This window comes from Muntiacus reevesi, chromosome 3 (assembly GCF_963930625.1).
Source record: "Muntiacus reevesi chromosome 3, mMunRee1.1, whole genome shotgun sequence".
Taxonomy (NCBI): domain Eukaryota; kingdom Metazoa; phylum Chordata; class Mammalia; order Artiodactyla; family Cervidae; genus Muntiacus; species Muntiacus reevesi.
Window position 1 is genome coordinate 219,406,735 of NC_089251.1, and position 25,764 is coordinate 219,432,498.

Below are 25,764 nucleotides of genomic sequence, written 5' to 3' on the forward strand. Positions count from 1 at the left end.
ACTAGACAAGGCTGCAATCTAGCCACCTTCCATTTTTACCTTTGTCATAAACACAGATTTTTTTTACATATGTTCAATTAATCAAGTACCTTGGAAAATACCTACAAAATAAGAATTATTAAATGTTAGCTGAAAAAAATGAATAAACAATGAAGTACTAGTTCACTTTTTCTAATTATAGAAATTTAAGTATGACCACTATTTCAATTCATTAGAATTGATGCTTTCAAACTATGGTGCTGAAGAAGACTCTTGAGAGTTCCTTGGACAACAAGGAGATCAAACCAGTCAATCCTAAAGGAAATCAAACCTGAATATTCATTAGAAGGACTGATGCTGAAGCTCAAGTTCCAACATTTTGGCCACCTGATGTGAAGAACTGATTCATTGGAAAAGACTCTGATGCTGGGAAAGATTGAGGGCAGAAGGAGAAGAGGGCAACAGAGGATGAGATGGTTGAATAGCATCACCCATTCAATGGACATGAATTTGAACAAACTCCAGGAGATAGGGAAGGACAGGGAAGCCTGGTGTGCTGCAGTCCATGATGTTGCAGAGTCGGACGTGACTGAGCGACTCGACAACACTAACAGCCCACTATAATGGGCTTCCAATGTAGCAATAGTGGTAAAGAACCCAACTGCCAATGCAGGAGACTTAAGAGACATGGATTCAATCCACGGGTCGGGAAGATCCTCTGGAGGAGGGCACCGCAACCCACTCCAGTATGCTTGCCTAGAGGATCCCATGGACAGAGGAGCCTGGCAAGTCACAGTCTATAGGGTCTTAAAGGAGTCGGACATGTCTGAAGTAACTGAGCACAGACACACCCACTATAACATTTAGTTGATTGCTGCTGGCTCAGTTATAATTCAAAATTTATGCCGCAAGTGAAACAAATTAAATAGAAACCAAAAATATCTGAATAATATCCATACTATCATTTCCCCCAATCACTATGATCCATCTGTATTGATGAACAAACGGAGCAGCGTATTGTAGCTGCGGGCCAAACATTCTTGAAACATAATTTTTTTTAATTAAAGTGTTAATTTCATGCCATCTCTTCTACTTACATTTTAAAAGAAATAAAGGCTAGAGGTTAATAATCTAAAAATGAAAATTTCAGAACAAATGACTTACAAAGAATAGCACAAATTCTAATTTCACAATAGCATCTTCAGTTTACAAAATATTCTTTGAACATTATTATCTCACTTGATCCTCATAACAAACCCTAGGGATAAATGGACAGGTATTATTTTTTCTTTTCACTGTCTTGCAGATGAAGACACAGAAGGACAGTGAATCTGCCCATCGACAGCTACGTGGCTGAACCGCATCTTGAATTCAGCTCCTCTGACTTCTAAGAGTCCAGCGTTCTCCCCAAGTCCTTCACAGCTACTACATAATAATTCATCTAACAGGTACAAACAAAAACTCAAAACCCACCAAACATTCCTAGGAATGCCCAAACACTGAAGGAATTCACATTGTGTGGCTAATATTTGTAAGTCAAGATTAGTCAATATCTAAGCATCTAATCTGTGGTTTGGAGCTGCGAACAAATACCACATTAGTCAGCAAGACAAAATAGGTGAGAGAACAATTGACGCTCCATGTCTATGAAAAAAGAAGTCATTCTTGGTTTGGTATGCTTAGCAGCTGAAAAAAAAAAATTGTCTGGCAAACTGAAAAGCAAAACAGAAATGAAAATGAACGCTGATGATTTCAAACCGAATATTCTGAATTGCAAATGTGGAAATATTGATTCAAATAGCACTATTTCATTAAACTCTATTAGAGGGAAGGCTTCAGGTGACTCATATAGATAAATTCGGAAAGAAGGGATTTCCCCATCATCCCCCACATTTTAAAATGTAAAACAAAAATACCAAACAAAACCAAGTTGTGATGTTACTTTAGAGATTTCCTATAATCTCTCTAAAACCTAAGACATACCAAGTCTGTAACTATTGATGCTCTTCTAAAGACTGAAAATCCATAATAACTGAAGTACTAACATTTTTGCTGTGGTCATAACAGAATGTAAATGTCATAAATTCTCCAAGTTTTGATATAATCAATATCTTAAGGGTTTATCATCAACAGTGGCAATATGCATTAGAAATCCTAGAACATGATAGTTTTTTAAACACTGATAATGCAAATTCCTTTGTTTCTGGGGCCAAAGCAAGCTGAACGATGCAACAGCCAAAAAGAAAACCCTGTTTATCAAAACTTCCTTTTTCAGTAATTCTAAGGGGCTGGTATTCACCACAACTCCTCTCAGATTTAGACATCTAATTAGAAACTGCATTTTTAATACTAGTTAATACATGTAAAGTATATGCATGTTGAACATTTTAAAGAACAAAAGTTTTCTGGTAGCTTTTTTCCATGGGAAAAAAAAAATAAAGAAAACTCAACACTGTTCAAGTGGATCACTACCATCTGCCAGCATTTTATCTAAAATAAAACTGACTGAAAGAAGGCAAAAATTAAGATCATGTTTCCACAAGACTGAATGCTTTTCAGGTACCTCAAATCTAAAACTGCCACTGTTTCTTCTTTTTGTGTGTATGTATATGTGTGTCTTCTTTTTTCTACTCCCAGTTCTAAATAACAAAATCAGACCCCCCGCCCAAAAAAAAAATGATTACTTATATAAAATGAAAGTGTCAGTCACTCAATTGTGTCTGACTCTTTGCAGCCCCATGAACTCCTCTGTCTGTGGAATTCTCTAGTGGGGTGGGTTGTCATTTCCTCTACTCATATATTCAATACTCAAATTTCAGAGCACAATCTCAATTTTTAACCTCTACTTCTTTTACATTTTCCAAAAAGTACTGCAAATAAAATATGAATGTCATTAAATATTTTTAAACACTTGGAAAAAATAATAATACTGCTACTGAAATGATTACATAGTTCCCCTAATCATTTTTTATGAGCCCCTGAGTTAAACTCTTCATTTCTACCTGTTGCAAGAGTCACAGATTCCCAAACCTTTGTGATAACAGCACTAAGCTATTGCTTAAATTCCTGGCAACAATCTTCTTATAAAATTTTATGGAGAAGTATTTTTTCAATAAAAATGAATTGATGCTTTTTTGTTTTAAAACCTTTTAAAAGTCCCCTTTGAGAAAAATGAAGACATTTAGCAATGTCACAAAATAAAAGCTAAGAATCACTACATCTGAATGAGAAACTCTACAATACAAATGGTACACACATACACAGACACGCACCACATACAAATAATATCTGCATTTAATATAATTGGACTTCATGAAAAAAGTCTTCATTTTATTTAAGGTTATGATGGAGTCAAAACAAAAAACCAATGACAAAAAAACTAGCTCACATTCTTACCCACTTTCATTTTCTGAAAATCACCAAAATAGTTTGTATACAAGTAAATATCTCAATACACAGAAAAACAGACTATGGGCTAAAAATGCCCTGTATTTTCAGGTCTACTATTGTAGTAAAGATAGGTTACCACGTGTGCAAATTTCCTAGAAACATATTAGTATCTGACAGCTTTAGAAAGGCTGATTCAAGTGAACACTGTCCAAAGAGTACAGGAGAAAATAAATAAGTAAAAGGAATAGAACTATATCCAAGAGAAGAAATTCCATTCCTAAAGCATACTGCCTTATTCACCTTTTCATCATTTGTGTCTGGCCCACAGTGTGAGTTCTTCAAACAGACGCCTTGCCAATCCAGACCATTGAGGAAGACACTGGCTTTCCTAAACTGAGTGCGAGTTGAGTGACAACCACAAGCTTCACTCATTCATTTCCACTTTGGGATTCAGCATTTGAAAGTGAAAGTGAAGTCATTCGGTAGTGTCTGACTCTTTTCGACCCTGTGGACTGTAGCCCACCAGGCTCCTCCGTCCATGGGATTCTCCAGGGAAGAATACTGGAATGGGTTGCCATTTCCTTCTCCATAGATACACTTAATACCTGACTTTTCCCTTTTTTGAGGGGAGTGGGTGATAAGTTAGAGAAGTTAATACCAAGTACTGAATCTCTTATTGATTATGTGTGTGTGTGTGTGATACATACATACACACACACATACATCTGTGTATATATACATAATATGTTCTAAATTTCATTAAGTGTTACATTAATTCTTTAAAGAAAAGTAAGTTTTGTTGCATTGAAGTACGTGGAATAACTTAAAATGCTGCCAAAGGAAACCCACTGATTCAGTTTAATGGGTAAATATGAATGATTTACAACCAGCATAGCTATTTTAAAAATAATTATAACTAATAAAGTAGTTTGTGCTCTCTGTGATTTTACCTAAATTAATTTGTATACAAAAATTTTTTTTCATAGATAGGACAAGGGTAAATCTCAATTCCGTTTCTAGACAAATTTTAAAACTAGTGAAATGCAAATATAAATTTCATGCATACTCTTTCCTTCACCCTTACCATCCCCACTACTGTTATTCTCATTCAGAATCGACTTCGACGTTAGATGTTAAGAACCCTCACCCACGGTCTCCATCCCATCCTGCTGTAATGACTGTCCTGCGCACGGTTCTCCTGACCTCACCCCCGTGTCTGACTGCAGCGCTCACTGTGACCTACCTGAGAAGCATCACCTCCTCCTCCTCAGACAGCAGCGGTGCAATGTCCTTTTGCTCTCTTGAACTCAGTTCACAGGTCTGGAGGAGGTCAACCCCATAGTGGCCATGTGACGCTGGGTCTGGCCAATCATGACATTAGATGTTCTTTGTCACAGTAACAAATTCAAAGACCACAAAATTAAAAAAAAAAACAAGTCCTTCCACTCAATCTGGGACTTTGGTTACAACTGTCAAAAGAGAGGTACACTCCTTTCCATAGGGTAACTAAGCAGGTGAGATATAAGATCAGCTCTGGGAAAGACCCACTTGGAGAGAGCCACACCAGAGGAAAGGAGGGTCAAGAAAACAAGAGGCCTAATGAATCACTGGCTCCAGCTTTGCCTGGAGTCACTCTGAACTTTCAGTGACATGAGCCAATACTTTTTCCCTTATGTTTAAGTGATTTTGAATTGGGGTGTATTATGTGCAACTAACAGGGTCCTGAGTAAGACAGCCTTCAAAGGATGGATGCGTGCAAGCTAAGTCGCTTTAATTGTGTCCAACTCTTTGTGACCCTTTGCGACCCAGCCTGCCAGGCTCCTCCATCCATGGGATTCTCCAGGCAAGAATACTGGAGTGGGTTGCCGTGCCCTCCTCCAGGGGATCTTCCTGACCTATAAATCCACCCCACATCTCTTACATCTCCTGCATCAGCAGTGGGTTCTTTACCACTAGTGCCCCCTGGGAAGCCCCTTCAAGGGATACTCATAACCTAAAGCAAAAGCTCCCTAAATTCTTAACCTTGAATTAGACAAAATGAACTAGACAAAATCTGCCTTAGCCTCCCAATCTGATGTCCCACAATTCTTCCTAGCTCAGAACATGTTTATGTTAAACCAAGATTTTAGAGATTTCCAAGCATTTCCCAATTTTCCTACACTAATACCTTTGTTCACAGCACTTCCTCTTCCTATAGCACTCATCTATTTTACCTCCATCTGTTAAAATCTCTAATTCTCAGGTCTACCTCAGAATTTCCAGAATGAGAATTAAACTCCCTCCACTGTCCTTCTTTAGTGAATACCACCATCCCTGCAGTCCTGATTGTTCTGTGTGAGGTCTATAGTAACATCTTCGGTATTTGGTATACCTGTATTATGTTCTATGCCCTGTAGAGACATACAGCTAACACAAAGGTTAGCCACATTCTCTTTGAAAAAGCAAATATAATCATGAAATCCTGAGGCTGGAACAGACTATCCAAACAACTAATAAGTTATATCAGAACAACTTAAAAGATATAAGCACTACTGGAAAGACTTATTGCTTAAGCCTCTTAATTCTAAAAATAAAAGTAACATGTTCAAGAAGATATACAAGCAAGACAGAAAATAATTTCTGCATTAAATAAAGCAGTGGTTGATAACAAAGTTGAATGAGAGAATAAATTTGTCTTTGTCTTAGAATTCCTTAAATCTTGATCTTGATTTTAATGCCTTATTTATAATATCATATAACTCAATAGAAGAAACTAAAATCTTTAATTACAGATGAAAAAAAGTAAGACTTTAAGGTTAAAAAAATTACTTTTCCAAGGTCAAACAATTAACTGATGGCAGAGTTGGGATTAGAACCCAGAAGCGCTGATTATCCTACTGTATTGTATTATTTCTTTCCAACATGAGTGATTTATATTCTTTTAATAAACACTTTCATGTATATGTGCATGTAAATATGTTTTATTTAAGATTATCTGAAGATGCGTTCTTGGACAGAGTCTAAACCAGAGACATAAACACAAAGGCCTAAATGGACCAGTTAAGTAACATAAATCTAGAAATAAGCCAGTATAAAGCAATGGTAAGTAGTTGTATTTGTGACCAAAACAAAGAATGTCTGTCTGTCTTAAAAGCAGTAAAAATTAAAAATGCTTAAATAATTGGGTGACCAAGCTAAATACTTCTTTGGGCCAAATTCTAATCTCTCATTTATCTTATAGGTTCCATACCATAAATTAAAAGCCCACTCTTCATGGGTGGCCACTAACAAAATTAAAAAGTCTTAAGTACAATAATGTGAAATATTATAAAATATCTCATACATATTCTAGATTCTATAAACTTTCCTGAACTAAGAAACATTTTCTTTTTCCAGAAACATTTTTATACAGGGGAAATTCCAGAAAATTGTATTTTTTATTACCAAAATTTACATAATGAATGATGACTGATTTCATAGTATGATTAATACAGTCCATAAAAATAAGTGAGTAAGTGTATAAGGAATTCTTTAGTTTAATCCCATAATACTGAGGCCCTTAATACACAGGCTCTTAAATGTTTCTAAGCAATTTCTGTGTAGAAGAGATGATATCCCTGGACACAGGATTCTAGTAGTGCTGAGGACAGAGGAAAAAAAAAAAAGCACAGCAAATTAGCAAAGCCAACAGGATTCTAGTAGTGCTGAGGGGAAAAAAAAAAAACAGCAAATTAGCAAAGCCTATTGCAACTATACTTTGTTTGTATTTTCAAAACCACAGATATGAAAGTATTCATTCAACCATATTTACTCAACAGCTACTATCTGCTAGGAAGCATATTAAATACTGGGGATAAAAGTGGTAAACAAGACAACTATGACCCTTGTCATCATGGGACTTACAGAACAAAGAAAAAAATCAAACAAAGAAAATAATTACAAATCATATGCAATGTAATTGCAGAGTGGAGAGAAAAAAAAGGATGCTGAAGTAGAGACAGGGTGATCAGGCAAGGCCTCTCCGAGAAGGGGAAGGATGGAAAAGGTAAGTCAAGGTGTGGAGAGCAGGCATGAGTTAGTGTAACCAGCTGTAGGACCCGGCAAGGAGCAACAGGACCTGAGGCAGGAGAGAGTCTGCTGTTTCCGAATGAGAGGACAGGCCAGTGTCACTACTATAGCAGATCAGTGAGTTGCTGGGGCTGAGAGATGAGGTTGCAGAGGTGAGCAGGGCCCTATGAGTCATGGGTATAGTCTGGACTCTTATATATGCAAGAGGAAGTCACTGACGGTTTTTAATTCAGGATTATTTAATACAAGCTCCTAGTATAGCAACTGGATATACAGGCACTAAACTGTCTTTCAATCAGCAGAGTTTACTAAATGCTCACTAAGTATCAGCGCTGTGTCCCCATTCGTCAAACCTGCCTTTCCATCAGCAGCGTTAGCTTAGGCGCTGGCTCTTTTTCTTTTTTTAAATTAAGGACACTTGCTTTACAATGTTGTGTTAAGTTTCTGCCGTACAACAAAGTGAACCAGCTACATGTATACATATATCCCCTCCTTCTTGGACCTCGTTTACCATCCGCCCCTGACCGAGCCCGCTAGGTCATCACAGAGCACCGAGCTGCGCTCCCTGCACCATACAGCAGCTTCCCACTAGCGGTCTATTTTCTGCATGGTAGTGTCTATATGTCAGTGCTACATTCCCAATCTGTTCCACCCTCCTCTTCGGCCCACCCCCCCCATGTTTACATGTCCATACGAGGCATCTGTGTCTCTATCACTGTCCTGCAAATAGGTTCATCTGTACCACTTTTCGAGATTCCACATATACGCATTAATATAAGTTCTTAATACATGCTGATGAAGGAGGTAAAATGGAAAAAAGCTTAGAAAAGAGCCAAAAGAAAACCAGTCTGGGGGAAATTTTGGGCAAACCATCCTACCCCCAGCCTTCTCCCAACTACTTATATTCAATCACAGGAATTTCTCCTATAAAGGAGTATTAAGTTGTGATGATTAGCATGAGACAGTGAGCAAGGAGAAACACAGGAAAGACTGTTTACAAGAAAAAATTTTTACAAAAATAGAGGATTATGTTCTTTAGAAAGATAGGATAATGAAAGAGACATGCAGCACTTTTGTGAGCACAAGGCCTCCTGCTTTCTGCCTGCAGTTATCCTGTGGGCTGGCTGGTCAGGAGGCTGGCAGGTCCATCATGTGAAAGAACCACAAGGTATAAACTAAGGAAAGATGGAGAAGACTTGGTCATTTACTAAACAGGACAATGTGTCCAAAGGTGGCTTGCTGTTCTTCAGTCACTCAGTTGTGTCCAACTCTTTGCGACCCCATGTACTGTAGCATGCCTGGCTTCCCTGTTCTTCACTATCTCCCGGAGTTTGCTCAAACTCATGTCCATTGAGTTGATGATGCCATCCAACCATCCCATCCACTGTCATCCCCTTCTCCAAAGAAATCAGTGAGCATGAAAGCCTTCCTAAGAGGGGAGGCTTAGGAGAAGGGAAGGGCACCAGAACAGCTGCAGCACCGCTTCAGGACGTCAGACAGCCAGTTCTGTGCACACCCTATACAGCTTCCAACGCAAACATATTTCATTGACTAAGACCCCAATAAAGCAGAAACACCTTCTGCAATAAACAAATGTCAGGAGTGGAAGTACAATGAAAATAAGTAAAAACAACTAGATTAGAAGCATTCCAAGATTCGATTCACAGTTTCAATTGTTACATAAAAAATAAGCCTGTTACTTCTAAAAGCAAAATTATGAAGGTCCTTACTCTACAGCCAAAGCATTTTTAAACAAGTATGATTTTTCATCCATTTAAGGAGGTTTAGGGATTTTTTTTTTTGCCCTTTCCATTTCCTTCATTAAAAATAATGATTTTCTCTCCTTTGTAAAACTGGAATAAAACATATAGTTTGTCTTTTAAAATACAGTTGTCAAATTTCAAAAGATTAAACATATGGAAGATTTACCCCACAGGTCTTTAAGGTACAGTCTGTTTAAAATAATATTGTACATAAAGATGCACTGTTACCTGGGGGCTGTATAGAATCTTAAATGTGAAATTTTATTTTATCTTTAAAATATGCTAGAAGGAGTATTAAAAACATGCACTTCAAGTTGTACTGTTGTGCTTAACTCTTTGGAGACAGTGGGTTCACAGTGCATGCTACTAACTATACAAACACTTTTGAATTAGCAGTCAATGGTGAGAATAAACTACGAACTGCATAAAAAGAAAACTTTATTTCCCCTGCTACTGGAATATTTTACTTCTTGACAGCACTGAAGAAGAAACACAGAGAAAATCAGAAAAGATACAGTCTGGAAACTCTCCTTTAGGATGCATGTAACATGGTTAATTTCCAGTTTTGCAGTGAAGGTGTGTTAGAATAATTTAAGCGTTAGTCATTCATGTATGTGTGCATGGCTTTGAAAACAAGAGAGAGAGAGAGAGGAGGGGGAAGCCAGAGAAAAATAGTGAAACAAGACACTGATTGAATGGTCAGTTATTTGGTTTTCAGTATTACACTATTTTTGTAGCATTGGGTCAGTTATATTTTCAATATCAAGTCCAGATGGTTTTATACTGTCAGAGGAAAGTTCACTGAAATGAGATATTGTGAACAAAGCCCTAAGTGCCATACAAATACTAGAAAGCTGCTGTGTGCACTGCCTGGACACAAGAGAAGACAGGTAGAAAAAAAAAAAAAGAGAATCCCACAGTTAGGCATTACAGGATATGAAAGCTGGCTGGCTGGGCAACAGTGGCGGGGAAAACTCTCAGCGAGTTCTCATAAAATGGAAGAGTCACATATGGGTCAGACTATGGGATGCTGAATCACACCTACTGTCACTATTATTTATTTACACAGTATCAGAACATCATCCTAACCCCAAGAAGTGCATGCAACTGATAATGATATAAAGACAGTGAGCTGGGCAGTACTGGAATGCTACCTCCTGCCAAGTTTATAAACCAAGTGGAGAACTTCACAGTATAGCAGTTTGAGGATAATCTGGGAATGGCAGGTATTGAGCATCCCAAACCAGAATGGTATCTGTCTTCATGAGTCTACCCTATGATTTTAAAGAAGGAAAACCTCACAAGAGGAAAATTCAAATGATGAGTGACTTCTACGGCTAAAAACTAGAGAGACGTGCTCCAAAAAATGAGAAAATTCTCCTAATAGTTAATACATTTGAAAAATTAGACAAAGTGGATAATTTCTTAGAAAAGTATAACTTATACCTTACTCAAAATGAAATGGAAAATCTGAATGGAATTATAATCATTAAAGATATTGTTGCATTAACTAAAAAATCTCCCCATTAACAGACAGGAACTGGGTCCCCATGCAGGTCAGTTTATACCAGTGCTACCCTGCCTCTTTCAGACTTGGGTTACTTGAAATCAAGTGCTCAGTGTTGTAGGTTTTCTGTTTCTTGTAGCCACACAAGTCCTAACTCGTGTTGATTATCATTATGATTTTTCCTTTCTCTACTCCCAACCCTTGAACCTGGATTTTTCATCTCCATTTTATATATATATATATATATATATATTGTTGTTGTTGTTGTTTAGTCACTGAGTCATATCCAACACTTTTGTGACCCCACCGGGCTCCTCTGTCAATGGGATTTCCCAGGCAAGAACACTGGAGTGGGTTGCCATTTCCTTATACAGAGGATCTTCCCAACCCAGAGGTCAAACCCACATCTCCTGCTTGGCAGGCGAATTATTTACCACTGAGCCACAAGGGAAGCGTGTGTGTGTGTGTGTGTGTGTGTGTGTGTGTGTGTGTGTGTGTGTGTGATTTCAATTTCACTATTTTTTGCTCTTTTTATTTTTCCTTCCCAGTACTATGCCCAGATTCAAGTAAGAGGGGCCCTACTCTCTCTCGGCCATAAGCTTTAGAAAGTCCTGAATGTCATAATTTTAAAAATAATAATAATAATAAATCTAGTAAAGATGATGTGGCTTTGTCACTTTAGAAGCAACCCACATTGTGACAGGCAGTATGTTCACTATGACTCAGTTCTGTTTTTTAGTATCCACGATAATTTCTTCTGTGACCCATGAGTTATTTAGAATTACGCTTTTATTTCCTGACTTACAGGGTTTTGGAGGAATCTTTGTTAATGATTTCTCTCGTGTTCACACTTCAGAATGACTTCATCTGAGGGGCGATGGAGGGTTGCTCGGGGCATGCTGCCCACAGCTGCTTCTCCAGGCCAAGGGCCGACGAGACTGCCAGCAGCAAGCTGACGAGGGCACACACGGCAAGAGAAAGGAGGGAGGGGTGCGGCTGGGGCACGCAGCCCCTGCTACACTGACCCCAGGCAACTATCTTCATTCATCTCCAGGGCACTCTTCATTGTTCTGTTCTTGGAACCTCCTTTCTTGGTACCAAAGATAGCATCTAATAACATTGTCTGTCACCTTACTTTTGGTCACTTGTCTTGGAGAGGTTCCGATAAGAGGACATGGAAAGCTTCCTAATTCAGGTTAACCCTGCCCAATATTTCATTTCAAGAATGTAACAAATAACAACCCAGTTAACCTGTCCCCTTCATGAAAACTAATCAACCACAGCTTCAAAGCCAGGTGATCACTCTAATTTCCACAACCCTCTGCAGATCCCCTCTCACTGTGCTCGCTATGAACTTAAAAGGAAATATATTCCATTTTACAAAATATGTCTACATGTTTCAGACGAAGAGGGTTTTCAGAGGACTAGGGAGCCACAGCCTCGCAGCCCTCCCTCGGACTTCGCTGACAGGCCTCCAGCTGTCACCGCCCAGTTGTAGAGGTCGTAACTGCAGTCAAACACAGAGAGGGGGAGATGGCGCTCTCTTTTTATAAGTAAAAACATAAAAGGAGAAAGAAAAAAAAACTTAGTTGGAAGAAACTACTTAAATCAAAATTTTCCAGAATCCAGCACTAACTTCAAAGGAAAGCCGGGACAGTCTGCCAGGGAACAGGATCACCATGACTGACTGAGGTCTGTCGAGCTTCACTCCCAGGTGCTGGGTACTTGGCCACCCCAAAGAAAACTGACTCTGTCAACAAGGAAGAAGGGCAGTTAAGCGGGTAATGATCAGTATCTGCTACAATACCTCAGATGAATTAAACTATAATGGTAAGCACCACAGAGTGAACAAAATATGATTTTAAGTTAAGAGTGATTCTTTCAGTTTAGTAAAGATGCTGCAGAAGGAAAAAAGAATGAAATATCTTCGATGCCTACTCTAGGTATCTTTTAAGAAAGTAGAAATGCTTGATCCTGGGACAAATGACTCATACATTTCAGAACATGAAATTGAGGCCCATCCTCAGAAACATTTTTCTGCATTCTGTGAAGTTTCCAGAAGGCAAAGCTTTAATATAACCTAATAATTACCAAACTACTCTTGAGAAAAATAAACCACGGAGCTTTTGTAATCTGTAATAAAAATTAAACAGGTCTAAATGTGAATCATGATGTATTCCTTTTGTCGTCAAGATAAAGCAGAATCAAACTGATTAATTAGGCTGACAAATTTATTCTTCTACTAATAAAATATTACCCAGATAACAAGCTTATAAAAACAATGACTACATGTACAGATGTTAAAAAAAAATAATCTGTGTACCTACATCCCAGGTCTTTCTCATCAGATACATTCCTACTAGTTAAGAGTAGTTTTTGCCTAGTATGCAATATTGGTGCTTACTCATTTTATCTTTATGAATTTTGGTGATTTCATTCGACGAATGTACAAACAGAATAAACAAACAGAAATCAAGAAGATTTCATATCTTTAAAATTCTCTAGAGAGATCAGATTTAACTGGCATAACAAAATGTCATTCTTGCACTTCAATCTAGGGTTGAGTGAGCATATTTTTTTAACTTAGTATAAGTTTGCAAGCTGCTGCTATTTTTCTAAAAGTGTTCAAAAAGGTTATTTGGTAAAGAGTAGGTAAGTTAACCCCAGTCAAATATAACTGCATGTTAGACTAGTGAGGTATATCTTTTAGTGAAGTCTGATTAGGTTAATAAGAACCATTAACTTCAGCTTAAATGGCTGAGCTTGAAAGACCACAGACACCACTGATAGGACCTGGAGCTTATGGCTATCAGAAAGTAAAACTCCACATTATCATTTTCCAAAAACCCACCTCCCAAATAAGACTGCTTCAAAAACCAATATGATGTTCATCCTCAAATGCTTCAGACTTCAGAGTGGGGAAGTCATGCACACAGAAGTGTTTGTCTGCATGCTATCCACACACATATATTTGTGATACAATAATTCCATTCAGAAATACTGCATAATCAAAATGAAATCTAACAGCAGATAGAAAAATGGTTCATTTCAATGTTCAAATCACTGTACAAATGTATCATATCATTTGGTACGTATGAATGTATTATATCAAATGGTAATGTTAAATGAAAATGTGCCATAAAACCAACAGGATCACTTGACCTTAAGTAATATAATGCAAATGGTACTGCGAAAACACAATTAAATGAGATGTGAAAGCAACTATCAACAGTCAGATCTTAACACAGCAATAGGCTTGTCATTGCCCTTAAGATTTTTTATCGATACATGCATTGAAATTTCTAATACTACTAGTGAATCTACAATACTCACTTGGTGACATCAGAATATAAAACATTAAATTATGTAAGGAAAAATACACTTTAGATTAGAAAAATACAAAATTCTCAACATGCCCCCAAACAGCTTTTACCTTTAAATTCCAAGCAACATGACTTGAGTGTTCACTGCTGTTTCATCTGACAATCTGAATTTTCAGAGGTGATGCATGGTTTTCATACACCAAATGGGCTATTTTCTAAATCCCCCAAATTACTAGTAAGAACAGCAACCTACATTTAAATCTCAAGCTGCTCTCTCCCTTGTCACTGCTCCACCCTTCAAGCAGCAGCAGATGGACATGGCTGCTGAAGTCAAGGTGGGCATTGCAGTTTGCAATGTGCCCTCACTCTAACAACCTGTCTCAAACTCCATTCATTATCAGTCTGGCACTCCTCACTCCTGCCGACATCAATGTAGCCCTACACAGAAGGGTCCAGAGTGGTAAGAACATCGGATATGTAAACCACAGAAGGATAATCATCCACTACTTAACCATCAGGAGACACATGGCAATAGGGATGTCCCAGGGGGATTTCATTCTACTTATTTCCTTGAAATGGAATCAGTAGCTCCCATTCAGCTTTTCCGTGTGTCTCACAAGACTTTCTGATAGGTCCCCCTAGTTCCCACTGCCTAACAATGCAAAATGCAAAACTGAGATCTGTGTCCCCAATCTGTGTCTCCAAATCTATTCATCCTTCCAGAGTAAGCAAAGCTGACCAACTCTATAATGCGACCTCCAACTTGTCACAGTCGAAATCAACTTCTCCCCTTTTCATACTCTCATGGCACTTGCATATCCATCTCTAAATGAATAGTCTTTAAAAGCCTGTAAGAGTCATATTCATCTTGGTCATATCCATCTTTCCAACCTTAGCTCCTAGTACAGAGCAGACACCCTAAAACAGCATACTCACTCAAAGAGGCATGAGAGGTTATGGAAGTAAAAAAAAAAAAAAAAAGCATGCACAAGATCAACTCTCATCTCAGGCCAAAAAAATGTCATCATGCACCCACACGTGCATGTGGTAAAAGGACAAGACAAATGAGAAGAGGCATGTAGGGTCTAAACGAGGCCACATTCCTACCAGCCAGGTGTCCTCAGAATGTCAATGCTGCTCTGCTGTCTCTACGGGAATAGCTACTGTAGTCATACTGACCAATTACACGGTTGGAGGAAATCTCACAGAGGCCAACAGAGTCGCAGGCTCCTTAGAACAGGTGCGTTTGAAACAGGCTGGAGACGCAGCCTGGGCTTTCATTACCTGTAACGCTCACTGGTGGGAATATTTTGAGAGAAGTACAAAGCTGATGTCCTTGCTTTCCAGTGCCATTTCTTTGCAGGCAGGGTATGAAGGACAGAGTCTTCTAACTCTTCTTGAAGCAGATCCACCAGCTGTTTATGGGACCCACCATAGAATGCCTCAATGATGAGAATACTCATTGGCCCTTTCAAACCTTCACAGATCCTAGATATTAAGAAAAAAAAAGAAATTCAAACATACATATATATAGGTATAACTGTTTTAAAATAAATGTTCAAATATTATATCCAGAAAGTAAATAAAATCATTTACAGACACATTTTTAAATAGGTTTATTCTTTTTTAATTTGTTTTATGGTATCTTCCCTTTTTTTCATATTTATTTATTTATTTTTGGCTGCATCAAATCTTAGTTGTGACATGTGGGATCTTTCATTGAGGTATATAGGCTTCTCCCTCGTTGTGTCACATGGGCTCAGGTGGCCTGCAGCATGTGGCATCTTAGTTCCCCAACCCGGGATCAAACCCACGCCACCTGCACCAGAAACTGGACTCCCCAAGCACTGAGCAGCCAGGGAAGTCCTTGTTCCAATTTTTTTTAATATGTAACATGAGATGTATATTTGGTAATCAATATTTTTACACCATTCACCTTCATAAGAGGAAAGAAAGATGCTTTATTTTTCTAACTTCTGTTTTCTTCATGTCCTAAGATTACTTCCAAATGGCTGTTTCTTCTCCTATCCCAGGAAATTTACAGTCCCCTCCTACTGTGATGTCTCATTTCCTGGATGGAAAGGCTGTGACCCTGACTCAGTAACCTCAGCACTACCTTGGACTACAGTTCTATCTGGACTTGGATAGCCACTGAACTCATGTCCTAACTAAGAATGCCATACAGGAGTCCTTCATTTGTATGGCCCCTTCCAGTTCAGGAATTCTCTGATTCTGGAAAGCTCATGTTAATCCATCTATCAATTCATCAGCTACCAGTGCCTCCAATGAATCCATATTTAAAAGAACACACATTCATACTCAAATATCAACTCTCTAGTGTTAAAAATCTTTAGGATACAATTTCTTGAGACACTTGACACTTCCTCACTATTGTCAATATCCCACCCCCAAAGGAAAACGGAAAAAATAGGGTAAAGCTACATGCTTGTGAACAGCAAAATTTCTACAATCTTTCTTTAAACAACAAAAGCATTAAGAGCGATAAGTAACCACTGCAACTAAACATGTGGAAAAGTTTTCATCACAAAGAATTGGCTGTCAAGCAACTTTTTACTTTAATAATACGACTTTTGCTAATGTGTTCAGTGAAATAAAAATATATGTATGAATATAAAAACTTTTATATGTATTTCAAATTATATGCTATTTCCTATAAGAAGTAAACAAGAAATATCACCCAGTATATAACAACTACATTGTTTAAAAAATATTCCACGTTTGAATTCTCTTTTATGACTTAAGTAAACACCATTCATTAAGCACCATATTGCTTCCCGTAATAATGCTGCTGCACAGAATCATTAGTCCCAAAAACTCAATGATGATACTAGGAAAACTGTGCTTTACCTTGCTCAGTCAAGGAAATGTCTGCTTAAATTGAATTTCAAAGCAGAAAGTCTCAAATGGTTCTCAAAGAAATAACTGAAGTGAAAAATCTTATTCCTTGATATCTAAATCATCCAATGAGCATTCTGGGGTAAGACATACAAACGTATTTCACTTATATGCAAACTAGGAAGCAGTGTTCCTCGTGTGGGAAAGGCATGAAACCTTGGGTCAGGATGATTCAGGTTCGAAGGTCAGCTTTGTCACATCCTAGCTGTATGATCTTGAACAAGTTACCTAACATGCAGGACTTAGTCCACCTTCTCTAAAATGGGGATAATAGTACTAACCTCAGAGATGTGCTGTGAATATAAAATTGAAGCACAGTAGCTGACACAGTAATTAGGTACTTCCCAACCCACCCCCCCACTGCCAGGTATTAGGTTAAACCAGTTTGTGTACGTGTGTGTGTGTGTATGTTAGTCACTCAGGCATGTCCAATTCTTTGCGACTCCATGGACTACAGCCTGCCAGGCTCCCCTGTCCAAGGGATTCTCCAGGCCAAGAATACTGGAGTGGATTCCAATCCAGTCTTCAGGGGACTTTCCTGACTCAGGGATCTAACTCGGGGTCTCTTGTATCCAGGCAGTCTTTACTGTCTGAGCCACGAGGACCTAAGGAGTAAAGACAGAATCCTCCAGCATTTTAAAATCAGTTATTTTCAATCACAGCTCGCTATTCACCAAGGAAATGTGAATAGGCAAATGAAAGGCAGTGGGTGTTAGATTCAATGGATTAAATTTGATAGACAGAGTACATGAAGAACTACGGACAGAGGTTTGTGACATTGTACAGGAGACAAAGATCAAGACCATTTCCAAGAAAAAGAAATGCAAGAAGGCAAAATGGTTGTCTGAGGAGGCCTTACAAATAGCTGACAAAAGAAGAGAAGCAAAAGGCAAAGGAGAAAAGGAAAGATACACATTTGAATGAAGAGTTCCAAAGAATACCAAGGAGAGATAAGAAAGCCTTCCTCAGTGATCAATGTAAAGAAAAAGAAGAAAACAATAAAATGGGAAAGACTAGAGATCTCTTCAAGAAAATTAGAGATACCAAGGGGACATTTCATGCAAAGATGGGCACAATTAAGGATAGAAATGTTATGGACCTAACTAACGTAGAAGATATTAAGAGGAGGTGGCAAGAAAACACAGAAGAATTATACAAAAAAGATCTTCATGACCCAGACAACCATGCTGTGTGATCACTCACCAAGGGCCAGACATCCTGGAGTCCGAAGTCAAGTGTGCCTTAGGAAGCATCACTACAAACAAAGCTAGTGGAGGTGATGGAATTTCAGCTGGGCTATTTCAAATCCTAAAAGATGATGCTGTGAAAGTGCTATACTCAATATGCTAGCAAATTTGGAAAACTCAGCAGTGGCCACAAGAATGGAAAAGGTCAGTTTTCATTCCAATCCCAAAGAAAGGCAATCCCAAAGAATGTTCAAACTACCACACAATTGCACTCATCTCACACACTGGCAAAGTAATGCTCAAAATTCTCTAAGCAAGGTTTCAACAATACATGAACTAAGAAATTCCAGATGTTCAAGCTGGATTTAGAAAAAGCAGAGGAACCAGAGATCAAATTGCCAACATCTGTTGGATCACAGAAAAAGCAAGAGAGTTCCAAAAAACATCTACTTCTGCTTTATCGACTACACCAAAGCCTTTACTTTGCAGATCACAACAAACTGTGGAAAATTCTTAAAGGGATGGGAATATCAGACCACCTTACCTGCCTCCGGAGAAATCTGTATGCAGGTCAAGAAGCAACAGTTAGAACCTGACATGGAACAAAGGACGGGTTCCAAATTGGGAAAGGAGTGTGTCAAGGCTGTATATTGTCACCCTGCTTATTTAACTTATATGCAGAGTACATTATGCGAAATGCTGGGCTGGATGACTCACAAGCTGGAATCAAGATTGCCAGAAGAAATATCAATAACCTCAGAGACGCAGATGACACTACCCTTATGGCAGAAAGCAAAGAGGAACTAAAGAGCCTCTTGATGAAAGTGAAAGAGGAGAGTGAAAAAGCTGGCTTAAAACTCAGCATTCAAAGAATAAAGATCATGGCATCTGGTCCCATCACTTCATGGCAAATAGATGGGGAAACAATGGAAACAGTGGCAGACTTTATTTTTTGGGGCTCCAAAATCACTGTAGATGGTGACTGCAGCCATGAAGTTAAAAGATGCTTGCTCCTTGGAAGGAAAGCTATGACCAATCTAGACAGCACATTAAAAAGCAGACACATTACTTTGCCAACAAAGGTCCGTCTAGTCAAAGCTATGGTTTTTCCAGTAACCATGTATGGATGTGAGAGTTGGACCATAAAGAAAGCTAAGCACCGAAGAACTGATGCTTTTGAACTGTGGTGTTGGAGAAGACTCTTGAGAGTCTCTTGGACTGCAAGGAAATCCAACGAGTCCATCCTAAAGGAAATCAGTCTTGAATATTCATTGGAAAGACTGATGCTGAAGCTGAAACTCCAATACTTTGGCCATCTGATGCGAAGAACTGATTCATTTGAAAAGACCCTGATGCTGGGGAAGACTGAAGGCAGAAGGAGTAGGGGACACCAGAGGATGAGCTGGTTGGACGGTATCACTGACTCAATGAGTTTGAGCAAGCTCCGGGATTTGGTGAGGACGGAGAAGCCTGGTGTGCTGCAGTCCATGGGGTCGCAAAGAGTCGGACATGACTGAGTGACTGAACTTAACTAAATTGGGTGTTAGCCATTCCTCTTCAGCAGCTTGTATTTCAAATATGAATTTGAGAGTACTGCATATTGTCTGAGAAAAAAGTAAGCTCAGAGACTGAGCTATGCAGCTTAATTATTTCAGGTTGTCTGAAGGAGATGTCATCTGTATGATGCTGCATACAGTACATTAATAAACAGCCTCCCAAGTTTAACAAAATGGTAGCCATTTGCCCTTCAAATGGTTGAAACTTCTAGAAAGCAAAAGAGAAACCAATGAAAGGCAATTTTTAAAATCATATCAAGATTTTCAAGAAGAAATACAAGCAGTTTAACATTAATTTGCTCACTACATCGCATGACACATATCTACTATCTTGCTTTATTTCCTCTGACCTAGTCACACTAAGGTGTACATGCTGTGTATATGCTTAAAAGATCTGTAAGAGTTTCTTATAATAATGACCCGAGATACTTCCCCAAGTGATAGAAGGTGATATAAACCATTCTAGCGAATATTCCACTCATATAATCTCAAAGCAACATTAATATTCGGGGGGGAAAAAAAGCATTCTGATTCTTCGTTACTCTGCCCTTTTCCATGATTAATCTAGAGCACATGGCATGCCCTGCAGTTACAGATGTTTCTTACAGGTCTGAATCATGAGTTATCTGCAAACCATCAGCCACTGTGGAGGCAGTGCGTGTAGGTGCCGCTGCAGAGTCAAGACACTCAGTAAGCAGAACTGAACACCAAGCATGTGGGAGGTTGAAAAATAGAAAAGGGGAAAAAAGATTATAGTTATAGTAGATTTCCACCCCTTTAATAGCTCAGTCAGAAGAGTGAAATGTACAGGTTTGAACTAGCGTTTACTGAAACATTCTTCTAGTGGCCAAAGGGTGTGCCTGCATTTGGGGTATTTTTCGAGGGAAAGTAACTATGTCCTACCATCTCTGAAAACTATACTTAGTGGCTTTGATTCATGGAAATTTGTTCTGCTTGTTTTGTGGAGACAGACATATCCTGGCAGTTCCCCACTTACTTCTACTGCAATGTTTGTGGCAAGAAGAAAATATGTTCTTCCCTTATAGTCTTCTTTAAGCACAACCTGGCAGAAAGATGATTCCCATTAGGTGCAAGCAAAAGAGGGGAAGCTGATTTTTAAACATAAGATTCAAACCAAATGTCATTATAGCAGATTAAAGAACAGCTCAAATACTCTCACTGCGCTTGTTTTGTTTCAGAAACACTGCTGGAGACATATGAGCAGTAGTTTGAAAAAAAAAAAACACCGCGTTAAAAAAGAACCTTTGCTGTTATGCTGGAATTTACTAAAAGATAAAGGGAGCACACCATTTGCCCATTTTAGCAATAAGCTCAGAAAACTACAAATGGTCGCCCTGACACTAGAGGTGCTCATGAAGGAAGTAATACAGACAATTTTGCACCTATAGCAATGGCTACTGGAGAGTGAGTGAGTGGAGCAGAAGTAACAGGGCCTCAACACTGAAAGTCCTTGCTCCCTTGATGACAGGGTTCCCTGAAAGTCCCTGATGACAGGGTTCCCTCCATGGCAGGAGGCTGGGACCAGATATTTGCCAAAAGATGCTGGTGAGCCTACAGGTAGCCAAATGTCTTACTGAGGTGCCTGGATTTACGAATCCATTAAAGTAATAGTACAGGTACTATCACAGATGATAAGCCCTGAAACAATTAAATGGAGTAAGTATATCAAAATTAGTAGTGTGGTATTTTAAAAGGAAGAAACCAACAAACAAAAAACTTCCTACATTGGAGAATAAACACCAAACAGAAAGCCCATGTCCTTTCTACATGACACTAGAATGATGATATTTTATGAGTAAACAGACAATCTGTTCATACTCCCTAAAAGAGTATGAAAAATGTCTCAGTAAGTTCTTAACAACTTTTAAGTTTTCCTGCTTAAATAAGTAAGCTTCAGTTCTTAAAAAAAAAAAAAAAAAAAACCTTCATCTTCAGCATATTTTATCCCTCAGTGACACCAGATGAATGAGAATCCGCTACACTATTAAAACTTTACGAAAATTTAATTCATTATCAATACTATGATTTAATGATACATGGTTAAATGCTAAACATTAAATTAGCAATATAAAATGAGTCAAAGTGATAGCTTGGACATAGGAATTTTAAACCACTTCAAGTTTTATTTAAGATCATCAGAGGTCAAAATGATCTGAGAATTACCTACCTTTCAAAAAATTTACATTCACAATTAAGAATGTGAGGGAATACAAAATGAAAAATTATGATAGTATTTCATATAAATATTTTGACCAAAATGAAAAGGTGCCATTAGAGTCATCTCAATTAAAAATAATAATGCATTGACAAAATCACCAAGAACAAAAGTAGCCTGAAACCAATGCTGTGAATACTTTAAAATCTGTATTAAAAACTTTTGTCATAGTACTTGCATTTATTTTAAACTTGACCCAATTTCTTTATTCACTAAGCCATGATCACTTTCAAGGTAAACTACATTTCTGTCTACCTACTCCAGCAGTGACAACTGCTGTGGTAGTTGAGTTTTTTTGTTGTTGTTGCTTTTAACAGTAATAGCTAAAGGAAATTTGCAATTTGCCACTGACATAGAAAAAGATGTACTATGTACAAATATCTCATGTGGATTTTTAAAAACTAAACCTAAGTTACATTAGAATCCCATAACTAGCCCTCATATATGATGTCAGTGCAGTTACCTATAATATTCAAATAATTTTCCAACCAAATACCAAGTAACAATTTTAAATTAGAGGACCTGTTATATTAAAATATTCCACAGACACCTTAGCACCATTAGTTGTGGGAAGGTATGGTTTCAGTGATGAGGGTTTTAACGGTTTTAATCCCACACACATGAGAAATTGATTCCACAGGCTAATCCACATATGGCTTAATACCTTAAACTTCAATCAACTGCTGGAAATATATTTTCTATTTGCCTATACACAGTATTTGGAAAGTTGAGCTTGGCAGAGCAAATATAGAGAGCTTAAATACAAAATGGAGTACACTGAGGAAAGTAGAATTTGAGTCGGATTTCCCAGTAGGTTATCAGAGATTTACCTGGTATTTTCTAACTGACCCTTTCCCTTCTTCCCTTCTGAACCTCCACCCACCAACTCCAACACACCCAGGTTCTATTTAAAAAGCAACCAGTAACCCAGCATAGTAAAACAGGGTAGCGCTAAGAAAAAAGTTCATGTTACCTTCCAGCCCACTCACTTATTTTAATGATTCATCAGGGAAACCCCAGTTGTTAAAATATACCTGAAATCTCATTAAATAGTAAAAAAAAATAAAATAAAATAAAAAAATAAAAAGCATGAAAAGATTTCTGCTTTGAAACATGTCATCAATGATTCCCCTAACAGAACCTACTGAGGGAAATATGCAGTAAAAATATATTTTACTATTGAATAAAGAAGTTTCCTCAAAGTATTATAAAACATTCTATGATCACATGCGGGGAAAAAAGAGACAAGGATAAACGGATCCTATGAAAAAGTTATTTTTTAAAATTTCATAAAAGTCATTCATGGCAAATACATCCTAACCTCTAAAGCCTCAATGTAATCTCTGAAGACTGATAAATAATCAGACACCAAATGCAGTGCAAAAAACTTGCAATCCTAAAATTATAGGCACTGATAATATTATACATAAATAAAGAAAAGTCTGACCAACAGTAAGGCATGAAATCAGATCCTGAGCATTAGTTTGAATTGAAAATAATGTACAACAGAAACTGATCATTATTTCATTATTTGATCATGGGGCATACGGCCTAACATTTATAATAACTTGTACACAACTGTGTATTTAAATAGCAACATTTTTTTCTAAGCCTTAAATTCATACTGAAAAAGATGTGACAGAAAATTCTATTCCATTCCCCCACAAGGCTACGGATATTCTAATTCCATCAACTCTGACTTTTGTTTCTTGTTGTGGTAACTAAGAGAGGATTTATGCACCCGAAGCAAAATTTGGTAAGATTTATATGCTACACCATTTGTGAGACAATCTAAAGCTATTTTCAAGCATGCTGTTCCAAACATATGATTTGCAATGATCTTTTAACACATGCTCTTTTAAAATTATAATCTTATATGGATATATGGCTATTTAATTTCCCATGACAAATATTTTCATTCTTTCTAGATTTGGGATTTAACTTTCTGCTCAAAAATATCCATTACTTATGCCATGACTTGGGTTAACAAAAAGTCCTGGTTATAACTAACAAATGCAAATTCGACAAATACCTACCTGTACCAACATTATGATTTATTATTCACTTATTTTCACACATATATAATTTCTACTAACAACTAGATGTGTGTGTACATATATATATGTATGTATATATATGTATATATATTACAAGTTCATTACCTTACATTTTTTAAAGTTATATTCAACATTATATAGCAAAATTATAACTCTGAAAATTTTTGTGAGTGTACTGGATTAATTCTACTGACAAAATACTAAGCTTCTTTCAATTTTTCATTGCTATCAATTTCATGAATAATTTTAAACTATAAAATCAGCAATGAATTAGTTCTACTGAATACTAAGATTTTTTCAGTTTGCTGACATTTTAAAATGTGGCAGCGAATTTATGAATCAATAGAATATTTTATACCAGAAAATTATCTCATCACTCATTCAAACTATTGCATTACCCTTTTAACTGGGTCTCCATGCCACTACGCAATCTGGTTCCCAACACACCATTCTCCATAATCCAGCCACAAATAATCATCCAAATGCAAATCTGATCATGAGGTGACAAGCTCACATACCTTCCACATCTCCATCACCTAAGGACAGAATTCAAGGCGCTAGACATGGCAGTTACGACCTTCCTTTTCGGGCCTACTCCTTTCTTTTCACTACAGCCTTGCTTCCCCTTCTCCCACTTCAATCCTCTTCCTCTACTTTCCCAGTGTCATCGGAGCAAATGTCAACTTCTGTGACATCACATCTTTATCTTTCTTCTATCAGTCTTTTCTTCAAGTTCACCTGATGAAATTTTCTTAAAATTTCTGCACATCAATCACCAACTCTATGAAGTCTTTCCCTGAACATCTCATAAACATGACTTGTTTTCTACTTTGTACGGTATCATCAGACTTTTTTCACTCTACTTCTGCATTCTGCTTCCTATGGGGCTGTAAAAAATTTGGAAGATAAGGGACCATGTCATTGTTTTCTCAAAGGGCTACCCCAGGATCTGCTACGTAGTGAATGTCACTATGCTTTTTGTAAAGCTGAACTGAAGATTAGGAGGAAATGGGAAGTTGATTCTGCCTTTAAAGAAGTAACACTGCTTTCACCTTAACACCAGTCCTGAGCAAATCAGTGTCAGGCAGCAGCACTATACCTGTTTCCATTATTAATGATTTCCATGTTCTTGAAGCCTAGACTAAATCAAATAGCTAGTACATCTGAATACATTTTATATTTATTCTTTTTTCTTACTGTTCACAGAAATCAGAATTTACTGAGATGAGTAACTTATTTTCATGTAGATATGTGTTTATCCTAACCTACTAATACAACAGAAGTAACTGTGATTAAAGAAGAGGGAGAAATACCATAAGCAATTGAATTCTAGGCCAAAGCAAGTTTCATGGCCTCAGAGAATATCTGTGAGATCCATGAATGTTGAAAATCACCTACAGTTTTTTATTCTGTTTGATCTCTTGTCATCCTAGTTTAATACTAGACATGGAAGTAGGATGAGAAACCAATTCCCTCATCATCAATCTGGAGATCCCATTCCACGTTTAGTAATTAGGCTTTTATTTAATGGGGAAGAAAAAAAGGCATTTTAAAATACTTTCTGCCAACAATTATGCATTTTATAAAAGTTTGACAAGATGAATAATGCATTTGCTTTCTCAAGATGGCAATTCTCCAAGCCTTCCACCTTCCTGAAACAGGCTGCAAATCAGTTCAGTGGGAGAAAATGGGGCTACATGACCCATTCAGATATGGATACCTAGGTGCAGAAACCAGGGTGAATTGCAAAATCAAAGGTGGAAGGAGGGCTGGTTCCGCTGTTCCACCACTTCTCTTTGACAG

General features: G+C 37.7%; 1 protein-coding gene across 14 annotated transcripts in view; it reads right to left on the reverse strand.

Moving 5' to 3' along the window:
- The window catches only part of GTDC1 (glycosyltransferase like domain containing 1), a 473,085-nt gene that overhangs the window by 345,537 nt on the left and 101,784 nt on the right, over positions 1–25,764 (reverse strand). For 10 of the 14 annotated variants that reach the window (XM_065931478.1, XM_065931476.1, XM_065931486.1 and 7 more), the window contains one exon: positions 15,294–15,497. The exons of 2 other annotated variants lie outside the window; for them this stretch is intronic. In XM_065931478.1, the coding sequence (XP_065787550.1) occupies positions 15,294–15,497 (204 nt within the window). Of the gene's footprint in view, positions 1–15,293; positions 15,498–20,665; positions 20,732–25,764 lie in introns of all 14 variants that reach the window. 2 more of the 14 variants (XM_065931483.1, XM_065931484.1) reach the window with 1 other exon arrangement.